Below are 18,419 nucleotides of genomic sequence, written 5' to 3' on the forward strand. Positions count from 1 at the left end.
ACATTGGATAACCCCCTCTGCTTAATTCATTTAAATTCACTGCGGGCAAATACACAAGACATACACACACACATACAGATACCCAGTGAATATGATATATGATATGCTTCCATCACAGTTTATTACTACAGACTCACGCAGGTTGGAGTAGTGGTATTTCCCAGTGGTGGTGCAGGAGGCTCCTGGAGGAGACAGTGGGGATTGACTGCCTGTGTCCTGGAGCCCCCCTGTCGAATGGGACCTCAACCACTCCTTCCCTTCCTCGTGGGACGTCTGCCGGGAGGACGGAGGGTACCTGAAACCCCCAAAGACGGCGTAAGCCCGTGGCGGGAATGGTTGCAGACAGCATGCACTTGTTACATGGAGATATCCGAAACTCCAAGTAGGGAAGTTCTGTCGTGATGCAATGAGTGTGGAGCTAATAATACAGAAGCATGTGAGTAGAAAGGACATAAAAAATGTGCAGCCACACCCCATTGATGTTCACATGCTTATATCTACACACTGTCATACATTCATACACTATATAAACATACTCCTCTAGCTCAGAGCTGCCACACACACACACACACACAGTGGTTCATTTCTTCTCTCCCCAGCTCCAGAGTGGCTTGGCAACAGAAGGCCCTTATCGCACACATGACAATCAGCCATATTTAATCCTCTGAGGATGATAATTGAGTTTGCACTCATCCCCTTTTCAGCGGCGTCTTCCTTCCAGCGACCCCATTACTACACTTGTCACATCTGACCCTGCTCCCCACGCCTATGGTTTGCATTCTCTCCCTCAGGGATTGGGTGTCTGAGAGTTGAATGACTGGGTTGAATGTGGCGGCACAGTAGCATCCGAGTGACACAGCAGCATTCGTCCCTCACTGGAGTTGAAATGGAATAGACTGAAATATCCAGAGGTCGTTGTTTGACTCAGTATACTTAGCACTTACAGAACCCCCATCAGCAGAAGCAACATGCTTATTTATACGACTAAAGGGGGCAATTACTAGTCTAAGCTCTACTTGTAAGAAAAATCTGAAGATAAGGCGTAAAGAAGTGCTGTTTGGTTTGAGATGTGTCGAGACGGTCAGAAGGGGAAAACACTGCAGTCTGTACTCAGCATCACTTTCAACTGGCATTAAGTGAAGTATAAGATCCGATGCTCTTAGGCGCAATAAAGTTAAAGTTCCAAATACCATTAAGATGAAAGATTGGTTTGAAACCAGCATGCCCTGTCCAACCCCTCTGCAGCAGTCATGTATAATTGGCTAGAGAGGCTGTTCCCTGCAGTGGTGGTGCCACTGTGATGAATGGGTTATGGTATTTCTGTCCCTCCCCCTTTGGTCCCAACTAAATTCAAAAATGACACTGGAAGAACCCCCCCCCCCCCCCCCCCCCCCGTTCTAACAGAGGGAAACGTTATCAGGGTGTTTAGGCCCTTGTAGGGAGCTGAGGAAGAACTGCTCTGTCACGGTGGCTGTTTGTGCCGCATTCTAGCAGTGCACGAGATGAGGAGAGAGGATAAGGAGGGCACAGAGGGAAGCAGACAAACATGCCCCTGCCTGATCATCTCATACTGCGGTAGAATTGTTTTTGCCTCACTCCAGGCTCTCTGGTACAAAATCAGATACTGAGCTATCATCACTTCTGGGCCCTCAGCATTTGGTGGAGGTGACACAAAATGTATGAGAGTGACTTCGTTGGCATATGGGAAGATACATGTACCTAAGGTGACCAAAAACATGATGGAAAATGTAACAGATGTTAAAGAGAGTGTTGTATTTTCTTCATTACATACAGTAATGCTCTGTATAATGCATTCTGCATTAAGTCTTCATCCGCAGCTAGTCTGATTTCAGTAGTTCTCAAACTCTCTTTGTCAAGTGTATGTCCACTGTTTTCTCAAATGAATCATGCATACCTGTTTATTTCAAGCATTTATATGTAACTTTACATCATTTCATTTCAGCTAACTTTTTAAAACTAATGCTGTAGCTATGTGTTTTAACGAAATATCCGTCACTTTTAAACTTATATCCCTAAGTTAAGGGATATAAGTTTAATTTAAATTTGATTCTACATACAGTCTATAGGGTAAAGTCAGGTGTTTTGGTTTGTCCTGGTTGGGAATCACTGCTGTAGCTGCCACATCAAGCTACTCATACTGTACTACAGCACTTGGTAAAGCTTGGAATTTACATGCACATGCATCTTGCAAGCACATCTTTGGAACAGAATGGGTGAGATTGGCTGCAGATGTGTTGTACCTCAGTCCCTTTTTGGGAAGCGTGTTTCTGTCAAGAGGCATGCTGTTAAAACAAAGAGGATGAGTAAATTAGATGAACTCAGAAACCATTGTTTTGTTTTGCGCTAGCTGACAATAATAATTACTTTAGTCACATTTTACAAACTTGACTTCAGACACACACACACACACACGGACACACACGATATGCAGACAGATGTACTCTATGGAGAAAACATTAAAGATGCTAACTAATGCATCACAGTACAATAAACAACAAATATAGACACAAGTAATATTTAAATCAATTGTTTCATTTTGAGACATAAAACTAAACTAATAAGGGAAGCTAAATTTGTGCTCTGCTTTCTATCTTCTGTGATGTACTGCATGCACAGTGTGTGGACAAAACAATGGAAACAACCTAATAAAGACTTCTCATGGGAATGAGCGTCTGAAATGAACTGAATTTACTGTGTTGCTGTTTCTGGCACGGCTGTGGGACCACGAGTGATACTCTCATAGAGCTTCCTACAGTTGATGAGTTTTATGATGCTTCCAGTAAAACATTGCTACATGACCAATGCGATAGACTTGCTGGTAAGAGTTGGTTGGTCACTTCGGTGCTGAATAGTGAAAAGGTTCAAGTATAAAGAACAATTTGTCAGAAATATATATTTAAATATATATATATATATATATTAGAATATATATTTTTGATATAGTGATATAATATGGGGGAACTGTCATAGGTCTATTGCACATCTCTCCTGACCAAAGTAAAATACAACCAGTGTGTACTCTGGCTTATCTACTCAAAGATTTTACTTTGAAAATACCCAAACCATGCCAGAAAAAGAAACTTAACCAACCAAACTATGTGCTGGATGAGTGATATTACTTATTATAATCTAAGCTTACTCTGCCTGGTATGTTTAGATCTTAGGAAAGGGGGATGCTGCGTTTTGTCTCTGTTCTCAAATGAAACAATGAATACGATTCAGCCCGATCGTATTTCCTGTTACTCACCCCTCAGACAGGGTGGACTTGACACTGCCGGTTCGTGTAATCTTTGGCCCGTGGTGGCCCAGCGGCAGATCAATAGACTCAGAGCTGGTGTGCAGACTGGTCATGCTTTGGCAGCTCAGTGTGTCCTTGCTGCCAGCTGACGAGCTACAGGCAGGCCAGGGCCGAGCGTTGGAGGGCAGGGAGAGGCCAGAGGCCGGACTGGATGCCGGGGAGTCAGTGCACAAGTCTGGGGTTTTACCGTACAGTGGGCTGCTACCACCACTCAGGCCACAAGCGCTGCCCAGGCTCCCCGTGCCAGAGGAGGGTGAGTCCAGACTGGCCTGCCTTGCCAATGTGCCGTGGGGGCTGCCCAGTATTGAGGGGCACTTGCCAGAGTCGGGCGTGCCCGGAGTGCTGGCCTTGCTGCTGGCTTTGGTGCCAAACAATCTGGGGGTAGAGAGGTGGGTGCAGTCATTCAGACATGCTCAAAGGACAAGTGATGAGCATCTGCAAGATCCATACTGGAAAATGAAGGACTCTGGTATACTTTGGGGTTGAAAGAGTGGATGACATAGAGGTTATCTCACGGGCTTGCTGCATATTATACATCAAAATTGTCACAAGCAACAAGAAGCAAGTATGCAAAGATCCGTGTCGTAAGTGAAAAGTCTAGAAACATCCCCACATCTTTATTGTAACACTGACTTTAAACTGCCGATGAAATACCGAGCAGACTTCCCAACACATTTATCCCTCGCAGCAAACTCCACCTCATTTCAGCTGCGAACTTGCCATAATTTACATAGACACATCTGCTCTCGCAGCTTTGCCCGTTTCAACTCTGTGACTTTAAATAACCTAATCTGTTAGGGCCACTCAACCCTGGTTGCCTCCTGCATATGCTCCTGCAGACAGCCTGCAACGATGCCTGAGCCTGTCCCAGTCTGTCATCACAATCACACCAAGTATACAGATGACGCGCTCTTGAAGGATAAAAAAAAAAAAAAATACATGCAGATGAAACGTGTCGGCTTGACAAATCGGATGAGATGAGTGTTTGGACACGCCTGCCGAACGCATGCACCTAATGAGTCGGGGATTGGTGTGCTGAGAAACTCCTGTCTCCTGTCGCTTCTGATCAAGACTGCTGAGCTGGATGTGTATGCACTAAATGAAAAGCCATCAGACCTTCATCTTGGGGGTAAATTTATGTTTCATCTGCGGTGGCTTATCAGCGCACCAGGGAACAATCTATAATGGCATCCCTTTGCTGTGCAACCACAAAAACGCTATCAGGTTTCTTTTCACGAAGGCACTGATATATGATATATTTTATTCTTTCTACTCAACCAAACACATCTAATATATATATAAGTGACAAAGTAACTTTTAAGCCAGGGTGTAACTTTACCACCACTGTGGATGCCCCTATCTATTACAGGAGCCTGCATCAGGAAAACATCACTGAGCACAACAAACATCAGTTCATCATCATGAATGAAAACCCTCTTTGACTTGAAATTCTGAAATAGATGTGTGGATGACTTCAGAATATTTCTAAGCTAAGACAAGAACCTAAAGGCATGCTAGCTGTGGACAAAAAAATTGCAAATTGCCAATAATCAAGGGAATAAAAAGGAATGTGGCGAATGTAGAGTTTGATTCACGTAGAAACACACATGGTGAAGGACACAGACAGTATGAAAGCAGTGGGCCTGTTTTGTGTGTCTGACCTGCGGAAGGTAGGAGAAGCAATATCAGGGTACTTGGAGCCTGGCTGCCTGAGGCCGGTCTGGCCCGATGAGGTGGAGGTAGGGCTGGACTTGGGGGACGTGGATAATCCTGTTGCTGGGTCCTGGTCTGACACAGCCACTTTCTCCTTGTCTGTCTGGTTTATTGTGATGGGACTGGTGCGATCTGAGGCCACCTTTCCGTCCCTGCGTTTGGCTCCCGTTTGTGTGACCGCCCCACCAGCGGTTTTGCCACTGACATTTGAGTCGATGCTGCTGGAGCTGGAGCGATGCCCGCTGCGCCCTGCTGACACCCCACTGGAGGATTTGGCCGGTCTGGGTAGGGAGCGGTACTGGAGGGTCATTTTGGAGCTTCCACAGGTCAGCAGGACGCCATCATCCTGGGGCTGTGAGCCATCCAGGCTGGTCTTCCGCACACCGCCGATGCCTGTGCCTTTGCCTAGGGCAGCTGAGGATTTGGGCGCCTTGCCCAGGGTGGCTGAGCCGCTGGTGAGTGTTGCCCCACTAGAGGTGATTAGGGTACCACTGGGACCTGGGATCTTCTTGTATCCAAATGAGCCTGTGGTGGGTGGGCGCCCAATGCCAGAGGGGGGTTTCTTGCCTTCATCTCCACTGCTCTTCCCGGCATCAGAGGGTGAGCGCTGGATGCCAGCTGAACTCTTGGAAGGTGCTTTGCCCTTTTCTGAGGCCTTAGCATCATCAGTTTTGCCTGTTAATTTGCATAAACACTTATTAGCACAAATACAAAAACAACACCCTCAGCAGATTCTTGGCCTGGCACTGCCACACAGCAGGAGAAGCCAAATTAGTGTAAATTCTGGCCAAAAGCCAGAGGTTGAGTTTGTCACAGCTCAGCTGCATTGAAAACTAATATTTATCTAAAACAAAGCTGCTAAACCTGCTACATGCTCTTAAATAAAAATGAGGAGTCACTGCAGGGTCTTTAAACACGTGTCAATGAAAAGAATCGTCAAACACTTTTGAAATTATAACTCAACATTTGAAAATCCTGGAAAAAACAAGGACTGAAAAGGAAACTGAACCAAATGTATATTTCATCACTAATACAATTGTTGCATTAATTATAATATAATACCACAGCAACACTCCTACATCCTATTTTAGCGCATAAATATCATGCCGTATTCTGAAGTTTGCAAAACTTAGTTTCCGTCATGCAAAAACAGTGTGACCTTCCCCACCTGGTGTTTTAAGGGTAGCAGTCGTACCCTTGGTCCTGGGTGGCGTGATGCCCACCTGGGCTGTCATGCCCCTCCTCCACGAGCCCGTCTGGGACATCTGGGCCAGTGCGGTGGCCTTCTGACTGGCGTCCTCATATTGGCCCTGGGCTTGGGAGGAAGAGGAGGACGAGGAAGGCTTCCATCGGGAGGAGCCGCTGCTGGGGTCCATGCTTTGTTCCAACTCCTCTTCTACCTTCTTGAGGTCCTCGGCTCCGGCCCAGCTGCTGTTCACCTCCTGCTCTGCATGCTTTGACCTGCTTCCTCTCTGGGACTGGAGTGGTGGTGGTGGTGGTGGGTGTCAAAGAAAACACATGAAGAGAGTGATGGAGGAATCAGACAAATAATGAAACCTTTCCTGAAATCTTGAATGTTGTGATGTCATTAAACACACCAGGGGGGGGAGTTTTATAAATAGTACCTGTTTGCCACTGCAGGACCATGTTAAATAAGAGCAATGTTGACAGTAAATAAAGAATATAAGCAATTAAATACAAAGTTACTAATTTTAACTGTAACTAATTTATTAATTGACACATTGAAAATATATTGGAGTAGTACTGGCTACATGCAGGTAATAGTCTTAAATCTGCATATGACCTTCAAGAGGAGTTGTTTAAACAAATACAGTCACCCCAATGAAATAAAAGTCCCTGCACAAACAGAGCAGCAGGGCTTGTCTCCGTGTGTGATGTTGTAGCTATGTTTGAAATCACCCGTGTCCAGATCTCCTCTTTTGGGATGCATACAAACACCCACACACACACACAACAATGCCAACTAGCCTACCTTAACAGATGGCCAGTCTCCCTAGCAACACCAGAGTCTCTTAAGATCCCAGTCTGCTGAGTATTTCACAAGGGGGCCAAAGATACTTGGCAGAATAAAGCAAACGCCCATGAGGAGCTGTGCAGTGGCCTTCAGTCCGTAGATTATTCCCTCAGCTGTAATTCTGGAGCTCACATACAAACTGGCCTTGGTTTCATGCTATTAGAACATTGGGATTCATTTGAAGAAGGAATCTAGTTTGATCTGCCAATTCAAATTTGCCCAAAATAAAAAGATTTTCCATTACTCAGTGTCAATTTCAGTATTTTATATTTTTTCTTTATTTTGTTTTATTTGTTGGCATGGTACTTCAACGACTTAGTATTGCACTTTCATAAAGTAGGTAAAAAGATAAACATTTGTAGTAATAGCCTCTTTTAGAAGTAGGCTACTAGTCCATAAACCCAGTTTGTAATCAGACTTAGACTGTTTCATAGTGTTCCTCATGACAAGTAAACTGAACCTTAAATGAGCACAAGGCTGAAAAGCACCGTTTTACTGCTCTCCCAGATTAAAAGCTTCAATCCAGACCATGGCCAGTAGGCTACTACTGATGAGCCGGATGTGTGTCTCTTGCACCTGTCAGCACGCCCAACAGTGATGTCATCATGATGAGAAGCTAAACCACTGGAGGTCAGCGAAGATGAGATTTTCAGGGGCCACAAAGTTGCTGATGCCAGAGAAGAAGATTTGATTGACATTGTGCCACTAATAATAAACCGAAAAGTAAAGTATTGATGGCGGCATTGAAGGAAAAGTCAATAGATCATCTTCAGGTCACGTCCGTGTCAAATTGGTGGTGAACTAACTAACTGACATCTAAAAACCCACGTTGCTATAGCAATAAATCCTAAGGTGTTTAGAGAGTGTACTCAATTCTTGTTCTTTTGTCTTTACCTGCGCTCCTTTGCTTTTGCGTGACGAGCTGACCACAGAGTAGGCGGGTGTGTTCAGATCGTCCGTACTGATGTTGTCCAACGTGTCGCTCAGGCCGCTGCTCACTGAGCTGCTGTCGTCCCAACTGTAGCAGGAGAGGAGCAGAGGAGAGAAACAGAGGTTGGTAAACTTGTAGTTTTGGCAGCAGATGTAGTCGAAGACGTAATAACAGGATTATTGATGGTGTCCGTGCTTCATGAGCCATCTTCAACTTTTGACTCTAAAACTTTCTTCAAAATATCAATGACGTATAGTTTTCTCCCCATCTAATCACCATCTATCGGCCAGCCAGATTGTATATCATTTGTGATTGCTCAATTTGTCTCTTCAGACAGATGCGCATCCTTTCTTGGGCCCAATTGACTTGTGGGTATTTCCAAATTTTTGAGAGGGAAAAATGGTATTGGCTCATTAATTGTTAAGCTTCTCATTAACTCCGAGTGTCTGGAGAAATGAAAGGATCTCCATTATAGCCGTCATTATTTAGCCGCTGTTGAAGGCTGACAGACGCTGTGAGCCCCCTGAATGACGAGCATATGGATCAGACGCTGATCATTTCCACACAAAACATTTAATTACAACTGAAGTACAGCACAGAAACCCCTGCAACACGGTTCTCTGATTTGGAAACACATTTGTTGCTATCAGACATGATACATCACCTTCAATAATAACATATTAGCCCCTCTTTGATTTCATTGTGCTCTCGCTGTCACATTGAGTTCCCCCACATACTAATTGCCATCCATGCAAACATGTCAAGTTTCATCTATGTTTGCCTTATGTGTGTGTGTGTGTGCGTGTGTGTGCGTCAATGCAAAAGACTTCACCCTAAATTTGCATGACAAATTGGACCAAATGTAAAAAGTTATTAAAAGCTGGAAGAGAGAAAATGAATGGACCCAGACCCACACGAGCACAGATGACAGCCGCTACCCACAAAATGACTTCTCACACAAGCACACACACTGTAATCTGCGTCACAGTGGCAGATAACAAAGAGTTTTATGCAAACAGGAAACAATTCCCTTCACCAACAGAATTAAAATGATTTCCACCGAATGCGCCCAACACACCCTACGTTTGACATGGCTGTTTCAAACGATAATAAAAAATACAAATACAGAAACAACTTCCAGAAGCTAATTACAACTTTTCAACAAGTCATTTCAGGCATGTCATCTATAATTCATGGGGGATGAGGATGAAACCCGGAGGCAGACGGAAAATGAGAGAATAATGACTCATTTTTAGGAGGCTCACAAAGGAGGGAAATGTGGGTGAGCAGGAGATGTGCAGACGTGTATATCTACGGCAGCTGTCTGGGGAAGATGATGGCATTATGGATTTAATAAATGTTTGATCAGAAAATCAATAATGAGCTGTTATTCTTACATTAGCTGTCTTTAGTTATAGGTTGCTTGGTAAAAATAGAAAGAGCTGGAGTCTGGCTAGAGTCGACACGCAAAAATGAGTAGATGGTCTGCATTCACCTGACACCTGTAAAGAGTTGTTAATGAATGTGATGCAGAGCAGACACGTCCTAACCCAGTTGTCCACTGGTGCAGTGCAGAATTGATTTGCTCTCATGACATATTTAGAATGAGCACCATTTATTTGCACGGCCAAAATCTGACCAGGTCTGTGCCTCACTATAACTCAATGTAAACTATATACAGCAACAAACTGCAGGCTTGGTTTTAGGGTTAACTTTAGACTAGATGTATATAATATGATTATGTAGAATTTTTGGCTGGAAAAAAAAAGGCATGCCATTTGTTTAAGTCAAAGTGCTCACAAGGCTGAGAAAGGTTTTAATTAGAAAAGAACAAACCACACAAAAGAAAATTGGAAACAAAGAACAGGTCATGATGGGTCTTTGTGTTTCCGAGCTTCGCAACCAATTTGTTTCATTTTGCCACCCGTAATCTGTCAATTTGAGATTCCATTTCCCCGCGAGTCAAAGCCATTATCGGAGACGCGCCTCAGAGATGGATGTTTAATGCACTGAGGATCGTGTCATACAAAGAAATAAATGGCATCCTCGCTGTCAGTCTGAGCTTCTAAGCTGTGTATCTTCAGCTTTAACGCAGTTCTCCAAGAAAAAAAGAGGCTGCTGCTGAGCACAGTGAGAGGAGCTCTGATATCAAACACAAGTCTTTGAGTGAGTGTGTTTCTAGACAAAACAGGCTTTTGCAAATACAGCCCGTGTAAATCGATGGCTTTGAAATATGCCTGGGTCGCTTCCCTTTAATTGTTCCCTCTCATCCTTTAAGCCTGTCTGATACCGTGGCTTTGTTTTTAAGGTGAGTGCAGCTTCATCCGACAGCAGCCGACTGCGTCTGACTTGTTCCAATTTGACGGAGCGCCAAGGTTAAATGTGCTGTCAGTGCTGGGTGGGGCCTATAAGTTTTGGTGGTGACATTAGCTGCCGGGTCACCTTGACAATCACATGTAGAGTTAGCGCGTTGCTCAGTTTTTCTTCCCCTCAGAAGAGACGGGGGAGTTGCAGTGCACTCTGGCCGTTCCTCTGAGACCACCCTTCAGTGCGTGACAGACAGCTGGGGCAGACGGAGGCAAAATTTGCTGCTCCAAACAAAATGAAACAGTCCAAAGTGACTTGGCTGCGCTCCATAACAGGTTTTGTCAGCAGACACACATCAAACTCTGTCGCTGTGTATAAATATAGTTATTTACTGAAGAGAATCATTAAATTATCAGAGAGAAAGATGCTTCAAATATAACTTATAAGACAAAACAAGAGTGTAAAATGTAATTCAAGCTTCTTTTAAAGAAGACAATGGTCACTTTTAATATTTTCTTGCAAACTGATACAAATCAGTCTAGACGACATCAAGTGCTGCCGATTTACTGGGGAAATACAAAAAACGAGAAATGATGAAACAGCAGTGAAAGGATTGTCATGCAGTCTATCATCATAACACCCAAAGCGGAGGCAGATGGCTGTGAGGAAGCTCATTGACTTACAATTCTTATCTAAACATGAGAATAATCTTGTGCAGCTTCCCCTGGCAGCATCATATCGCTCTCTGCTCCTAGGGTGGTCCCTCTAATGCAAAACTGAAAGTCTTCTGTATGGAGAATTAATCTCAACTGCGGTTATTATGATTAAAACTATTTCTTGGGTAATTCTCGCTTAATTAACATAATGAGTCACAGTGCACGTCTTTTAAGCACAAAGTAAAGATGCTCTTTGGCTTTCATTCAATACTTTAAATGTAATTATTAAAGCAAATGCATGTTAATTAACAAACTGAGTTTTTCTAATGCAAGACAACAAACGGAAGGAACAAAATTGCTGAATGAAAATACAAACAATGTGCAGATACCTTAGGACAGAATGAGGTATTAGGTTAGTCATCGATATTGAACGACACCCCTTTAAACCCTGCAGACAGGGCAGGGCAAACCTTCAGTGAACAGTCATTGATGACGTAATAGATGTTTTATTTCTGTGGGTGATCAGAAGGTTGGGGACTGCTAAAGAGGAGCATCTATGTGCAGTGGATTCTCTTGAGATAAAAGATTGATTAAATGAAAAGAAAACAGAAATAAAGTGCGGCGCTCCTCCGGGGAGCTTGCCGGTCTGTAATAGGCTGAAATGTTTCATCAGGCCGACTCCCTGGGGTAAGATCGGCTCTGATTGCTCGGAGAGAGCTGTGGCTAACCAAGCTCCTCCCCTCCGATCTGCACGCTTTCAAATGCACGTCACCGCATCTCCTGCGGCGTGCGGCGGGTTGGGGGTTGCACCATCAAAAAGGAACAGGCAAACTCAATAACCCTACAGTGGGGGCGGGTGAGTCGGACTTTTGTGTCATAACTTCTTAAATTAACAATGAGCAACAATGTACAGAGCAGAATGCTTGAAAGACGACAGCGGTGGAGGATATGAGCTTCTGTCCTGTGCTTCATAAGCCGAGAAGCGAAATCGGCAGATGGTGCAAGCAAAGCAAGACAAAGTCTCCCTCCCAAAAATTCCCCTGAAGCCACACTGTATTTCCCATGTTTCCCATGTTTCTATTCATTGGACAAATAAAACTGGGCTTCCTTGGACTGTAATGTCTTACATAGTGCGGTCAGTGTATGGTGGGGTCGAGTATAGAATTGTATAATGACTGCTGACATGAAAAGGTTTGACCTGTTTTCAAATCCCTGGACCTGTTGGGATACACAGTCTGTAAGAAACACGCAAGTAGAGCTGCTCAATAGCCAAAGGCAGCGACCAGGTGGGAGGATGTGACTTCAACACAGAAAATAGTGAAACAAATGAGGATGTAAGAGGATGTCTACCCTTCATACTGTTTTATTTTATGGTGAATTCCATTGCAAATGCTTGTTCTTGGCCTGCTGTGTCGCAGCACCTAGCTGCTCCCATGCTGCGAATGCACTGCTGAGGCGACACTCAACCATGCAAACATTATCTCATTCAATATTCAATGCGCTGTGCCTTGTTCCTTCTACGGCCCAGAGGACAAGATGCTATTAGCAGAATGAAGGAAAACTAACCGCGGTGATTACACTGTATCAAAGAGATAAAGGAGATGAGGGGATCGACAAATATTTGATGGTGTTGAAGTTAGTTAATCAGGGATGTCCTCCAGATAGGACAATGCAAATACTTCAGAGGAAGTGGACCTCTTACATAACAACACTGAGGACCAAAATGTATTTGTAATGGCATCTAAAGACCAAAGAATTGAGACCAATTTGAATTTATGAGTTGTTTGTATCAATTATGATTAAGAAACCCTTAACTCTAATTGTGGCACATTTTAATGTTAACAATTCATTTAAAGAAGTATTATAAATGTCATTAAAATCCTGTGGATGACTCTGAAGATACATGGATATTCAGTGCGATGCTGAGACTGAATGTGTGGACTGTGAATGTGGATATGAACAAGTAAGCTTCATTTGCGACAGGAATATTAACTCTGAATACTTGTTCCATTTTTGTTAGATAATATGTCTTTAAGTGTTGACATTTTTGTGCTATATGGATGCTTCCTTCAAGTTAAAAACAATAATGACTAACTGTCCACAGCGAGCTCAAGTTAGGATAAAACACAACAAAGCCCCAACAAAGACGTCCTTCTCAACCAACATGACAATAACTGTCACTTAGGGAGTGTTCCTGTACTTCCTCTCTCCCTCACATACATACATACACACACATTAAGCACAGAGCACTCATCCCCATTTTCCTGTAGAATAACCTAATCCCAGTTAATGCCACTGAGCTCCTCCAATTACAAAACAAGACATCCATGCAAATGACTTTATTCTTCCCTCTCCTGCCATTTTTGCATCTGCCAAAGTTGCTAATAGGCTCACTTTCTCTTTGACTCACAGTGTGACTCAACGTAACACAAAGCCACAGAGTGTGTGTGTAGACCAGTTTCCAGCTTTGCTGTCAACTCACCTCTATGGGATGGACGCTGCCTGTCGCCTTGTCACGGAAGTGATTTGCTTTGGTTTGTTTCCCTGCCGCGCCTACTTCGAAAACTGGCTAAAGCTCACCTGGCGGAGAAGCTAGAGGCTGTGAGACGAGTAGGAGTCCAGAGAAGGAATGGGAACGAAAGAGAAAGGAATCAAGGACTACCTCACTCTTCCACTTTCACCCCTTACTGCTGCTGCCAGCTCCCCCTCCCTGCTCTTCATCTGCTCGCCCCTCCTCACCAGGATGGGCCTGTCCGCCCTGAGAGAGGCAATCAGACAAGTCTTCAGCGGCGGGTTATCAAGGGTTAATTAAATGAGGATGACAATGCAGAATCAAGCCAAATCAAGGAGGGAGTGCTTTGCTGGATGAGAGCCGACAGTCCCCGATATTTGCAGGATGCCTCTGACTGGAAGTGATCTCATGCATAATACGTGAGGTGGCTCAGAAAAGTCTGTCCATGCAGCCTCATGTTGGAACATTATTCATGACGCTCTTATCTCGACCACTGAAAGAGCCTAATGGTGGGTAGAACAGCACAATGAGCTGGTTCATTCATCTTTATTTATCTAGGAGGACTAACTCAGGCTTCTTCATCACTGCCATCCTATTTCAAAGTCATATAGAGCTGCTCAGTGTTATAATGATCTTCATTTGTTGGAGTCTAGTGCCGGAGGACAGTTACTACCACCTGGAGACTGAAATTCAGAAATCTCCTCAAAGACACCATGTACCGTGTGAGACACTGCGCTTTAACCTTGTCTTTGGATTTTCTGTCTACTGCTCGTGTTAGCCACCCAAAACTTAGAGACGTAAAACATTGTTCAGAGTGATAAATAGAGGCAATGTGGGTAGTTGTCCAAATAATAATGTAATGGATTATTTTTCTCAAGGTGTCACAGGAAGAGAAAAATCATTTGCATTTTGACAAAAAAAAAAGAAAAGAAGCTCTCGCGTCACTGACTGGAATCCAATTCAGATCGGCACAACTCAATTTAAAAATCAACGTGACCTTGGGAGGACAGGCTGGAAATGCTTCTCCTGCCAAGCTGTGACAGACGGCAGAACGTCAGCGCTGCCTGGCCCGGCTGGTAAAGATGCCCAGGCTTCCTACTGCAATGCAGTCAAAGATGACAACAAAATCTTTAGCTGTTCAGAGGCGAGGGATATCCGGCAGGCTAATACATCCCGACAGGGGTTTGTTCGAGTCTATGGCACACCGCTGGCAAATGTGCAAACAAACAGCCCACATAAGTGCTCCCTACCCACAGCCGCCCCAACCGCCAACCTCCTCCTGTGGCCTGGAGGGAGATAAACAAATCTAAAACTGTTTCACACGTTTTCTACCTCAAGACGAACAAATACAATGGAGCAGGGTTGGTCAGGATTTATGTATTTTCCCAAAAAACATAAAAATAGATGGAAGGTTCATCCAAATACAACAGTTAACAACACACTTCCTGGGGACCTGTAGAAGTTCACCCACCAAGTTTAAGTTGATGTAATGAGCAGTTGTTGAGGGTCGAAAGACAGAGATTTTTTAAATTTATCATTAGCATAGTAAAGTGAGGGTCTTTGAATTTTGGATTCTGGTAGGATGTTGGGTTCAGACAAATTGTGATAGATTGTGACTAGATTTATCAATAATGAAAATAATCATTAGATATTTTAGTTGATGGCCACAAATGAGGTTTAGAAAATATCTGCATTCAAACACTCTGCATACAAGACACAAATGGGTTTGCATGGGAGGGGCAACACGAACCAGACGGTCACGCACCCTGGTGAGGGTTGCGGGTGAGTGGGTGGGGCATCAGAGGATCACCCGGCCGTCTGCCTCTGCTGTCTGTGGCAGACGACTTGGCAAACTGTTCACCGCCAGACCTTTCATCCTCAACTGGTCTGGCGAAGAGAACCCTTCATCTATCTAGGATTAAAGCGTTACAACGTGATAGACAGAGGCGGCACAGTTGCAGCTCTGCCAAGCTCCTCAGCTGAGGTTAGAACCCGACCACCAGTGATCTCGGTGTGCGTCCAGAATCAATGATGAGCAACGGACAACCGGCTGAGTCTCTGCGGGAAAGAGACTTGACAGGGTTGTCGCAATTAATTCTATATCAATCCTTAACTGTGTGTCTATCCTGATGCTTGAAACTTGACAACTTAATACGCTACACTATGGAATGAGGTTTTTTTTATCTGGGGTATTAAATTATTTACACTGCCTCTTAGTGCATTTTTTTGTCCAACAACTGCAAAATAAATGGTCTTACAAATGTACTTACTGAATATGAACTCCCTTGACATCCTATTTGGGTAACTGGAGGGCTTTCACTGATCACAAAAGAGGAATACAAACACCAATAGGTACTGTACAACTTCATATTCATTTAGAAGATTAATATTTTATAATCCATATTTAATCTGCAACTGGAATCAGTGCCAGTAAAATAAATGATAGCAATGATAGGAGCTTTGTCGATTCTTATTTTCACAAACTCATTAGTGCTGTCAGATGATGAATGGAGTCATATCTTTAGAAATTCTCAACCTAATGAATTGATGCAGCCGTAGCAGAGGGTCTTTAGTTCTTTTATCTTAAATCCATCCTGAATTAGCAGTTCTGACTTAATCCATCAACAGTATTATCACACTGGTGGAAACACAAAAATCTCTACATCCTTCCCAAGTCCTCAAATGTTGTTCAGAAATAAGGCAAGAATGAATTTTCCAATTTAACAACAGCATGACAACAAACTGCACTGACTCTAAAATACAGAAAAACTGACCACAAATGCCATCACACAATTCACACATACAATACGTTTCTAAATGCTAACAACATCTAATTATGTTGCTTTGATTTTCAAGGTTGTCCTTTCATTTCATCACAACTTGTTGCCAACCGCATGACAAAGAAACCGCTTCGAGTGCAGACATACAGACAATTCAATCTTTTAAATGAATTCCCAGTCCTAGTAAACTCTCAGGGGCACAGGCTCTGCATCAACAGTCAAATAACCGCTGCTTTCCCCCTCTGCAAGCACTCGGCCTTTTAAATAGACAAACTTATTCGATTAAAAGTTTTAAATCACCACAGCGTTAAGACTCAAGATACATTGGAATCAGTGCTTGTAATGGAGAGAATTGCTCTCTTTTTAATAAAGCACTACATCACTTCTCTGTAAAGATCAATAGACCACTTCCCTATTCACAGTAACTCTAATGTAGTGCTGTGGTAACAGTTGGACTTACACACCAACACTTAGCACCACTTATTTGATATTTATGGACATTTTGAGTCCATTACATGTGGAGTTTTAAGTCTTTCAGCGGGAGCCAACGATAACCATTATGCTTGTGATAAATGACACAAGGTGGCAATGTCTTAGGTCTTAAGAACAAAGCTAGAATGAGTCACTGAAATCCAACAACCCTGACAACTATATGGCCTGGGCCAAACACAGGAATTAATGTGGGGTAACATACAATCTTCATGTATGACCTGTTTAGCACATACACGCACTAGGGAGGAATATGTATGTATTATTAGCCTCTTATGTCACCTTTGTGTCACCTTAAGGTGAGTCATCATCATGGCATCACTGTTTCCCATAAATCCCATAGAGTCAGAGTTGAGACATGTGACTATGGGACAATTTGCATGAAAACAGGGTGTAAAGATTTATGCACATACACTGTGACAATGACAGATATAGAGATAAAGAAGGGAATGATAAGCCATAAAGGTTCCTGCTCCCTGAACCAGAGATGTGATAGATAGAGGTGGATCAGAAAATGAGCAGAATTATATTCTTATTCCCCACTATATCTTATGTCAGTCTTCTGTTGTCAAACATATCATGTAATGAAGTGATGACATACAAACACACTTCTGTTACTTCTGTTAAAAACCTTATATTATTGGTGTAACAGTTCATTGACTTGGTTCATCAGTCTCCTTTAAAGTTTTAAGTAACTAGATAGGTGCTTGATGAGTGCATACCTCAACCTCCTATCTCACCATGTTAAAGAAAGTGAGAACATTTTTGATTTGATAAACTCAGATATTGAATGGATTCTTTCTTGGGTCAAACATTTTATGGAAATTGGTTTCGTCGATTTTTGTGTAAATCATAACTAATAAACGCAAATGAAAATGTAACGTCCTTGGTCGACGTATATATAATATAGTCAAAGTATGTTTAAAATGTGAAACTGAAAAATTCCCATTAGTGCAATGAACTAGCAGTCATTCTGGACTGCTCATTACTTACAGAAGTTAATTAAAAAAATATAATGAGGTGGTGGCTATAGGCCATATATTTCTAACTTATGCTGTCACAAGGCTTTGTGATCATATATTTCATAATTAATGTCTCAATAATCTACAAAGACACTAATGACCATGTTGTCTTTCACCTAATAACCTGCCCCTGACAGGCAGAGCTGCGGTTCACCGTCAGAGAAGCATATGGACCAAAGATCATCATGCTGAGAGCGGCTTAAACCAGGCTCAGTGAAGGAACAGAAACCACAGCACAATGTACTAACAGAAGAGTCAATGCTGAGCCACTGAGCAAAATGTAAAGAAGCCGTTAAAATAAAACAAGAATCCTACTTGACATCCTAATATCTTGTGTAGAGTAGTTCAAGTTTTGATTAAAATAGTGCATTGAAGTTTTTTCCTATGCACAGTAACACAAAATAGGATGTTTTGAATAAAATATTACTTAGGTTGTGTAAAACTACAAAAACTGTGAGGCTTAAGTGGTGAAACAGTACCGGTCCACGTTGGAGACTCTAAGGGGAAAATGCAACCTGATTCATTGGACCCAAACCTCACATTCAGAAAAAGGAAGTAGGGCACGATGTCTTTTTATTCCACTACCGCTCATTCTGTAACTACTCGACTTCACTTATTAATTCAGTGAGTACAGTAATTAATGAGGATACCAGGC

At 43.0% G+C, this 18,419-nt stretch overlaps 1 protein-coding gene across 13 annotated transcripts in view; it reads right to left on the reverse strand.

The window, feature by feature from the left end:
• The window catches only part of nav3 (neuron navigator 3), a 308,358-nt gene that overhangs the window by 27,026 nt on the left and 262,913 nt on the right, over positions 1-18,419 (reverse strand). For 10 of the 13 annotated variants that reach the window (XM_034578815.1, XM_034578814.1, XM_034578808.1 and 7 more), the window contains 6 exons: positions 7,962-8,085; positions 6,201-6,510; positions 4,981-5,707; positions 3,269-3,694; positions 2,262-2,303; positions 138-295 (listed from right to left, as the gene is read on the reverse strand). In XM_034578815.1, the coding sequence (XP_034434706.1) occupies positions 138-295; positions 2,262-2,303; positions 3,269-3,694; positions 4,981-5,707; positions 6,201-6,510; positions 7,962-8,085 (1,787 nt within the window). The remainder of the gene's footprint in view (positions 1-137; positions 296-2,261; positions 2,304-3,268; positions 3,695-4,980; positions 5,708-6,200; positions 6,511-7,961; positions 8,086-18,419) is intronic. The other 3 variants (XM_034578816.1, XM_034578811.1, XM_034578817.1) reach the window with 3 other exon arrangements.

Source organism: Hippoglossus hippoglossus, chromosome 23 (assembly GCF_009819705.1).
Source record: "Hippoglossus hippoglossus isolate fHipHip1 chromosome 23, fHipHip1.pri, whole genome shotgun sequence".
Taxonomy (NCBI): domain Eukaryota; kingdom Metazoa; phylum Chordata; class Actinopteri; order Pleuronectiformes; family Pleuronectidae; genus Hippoglossus; species Hippoglossus hippoglossus.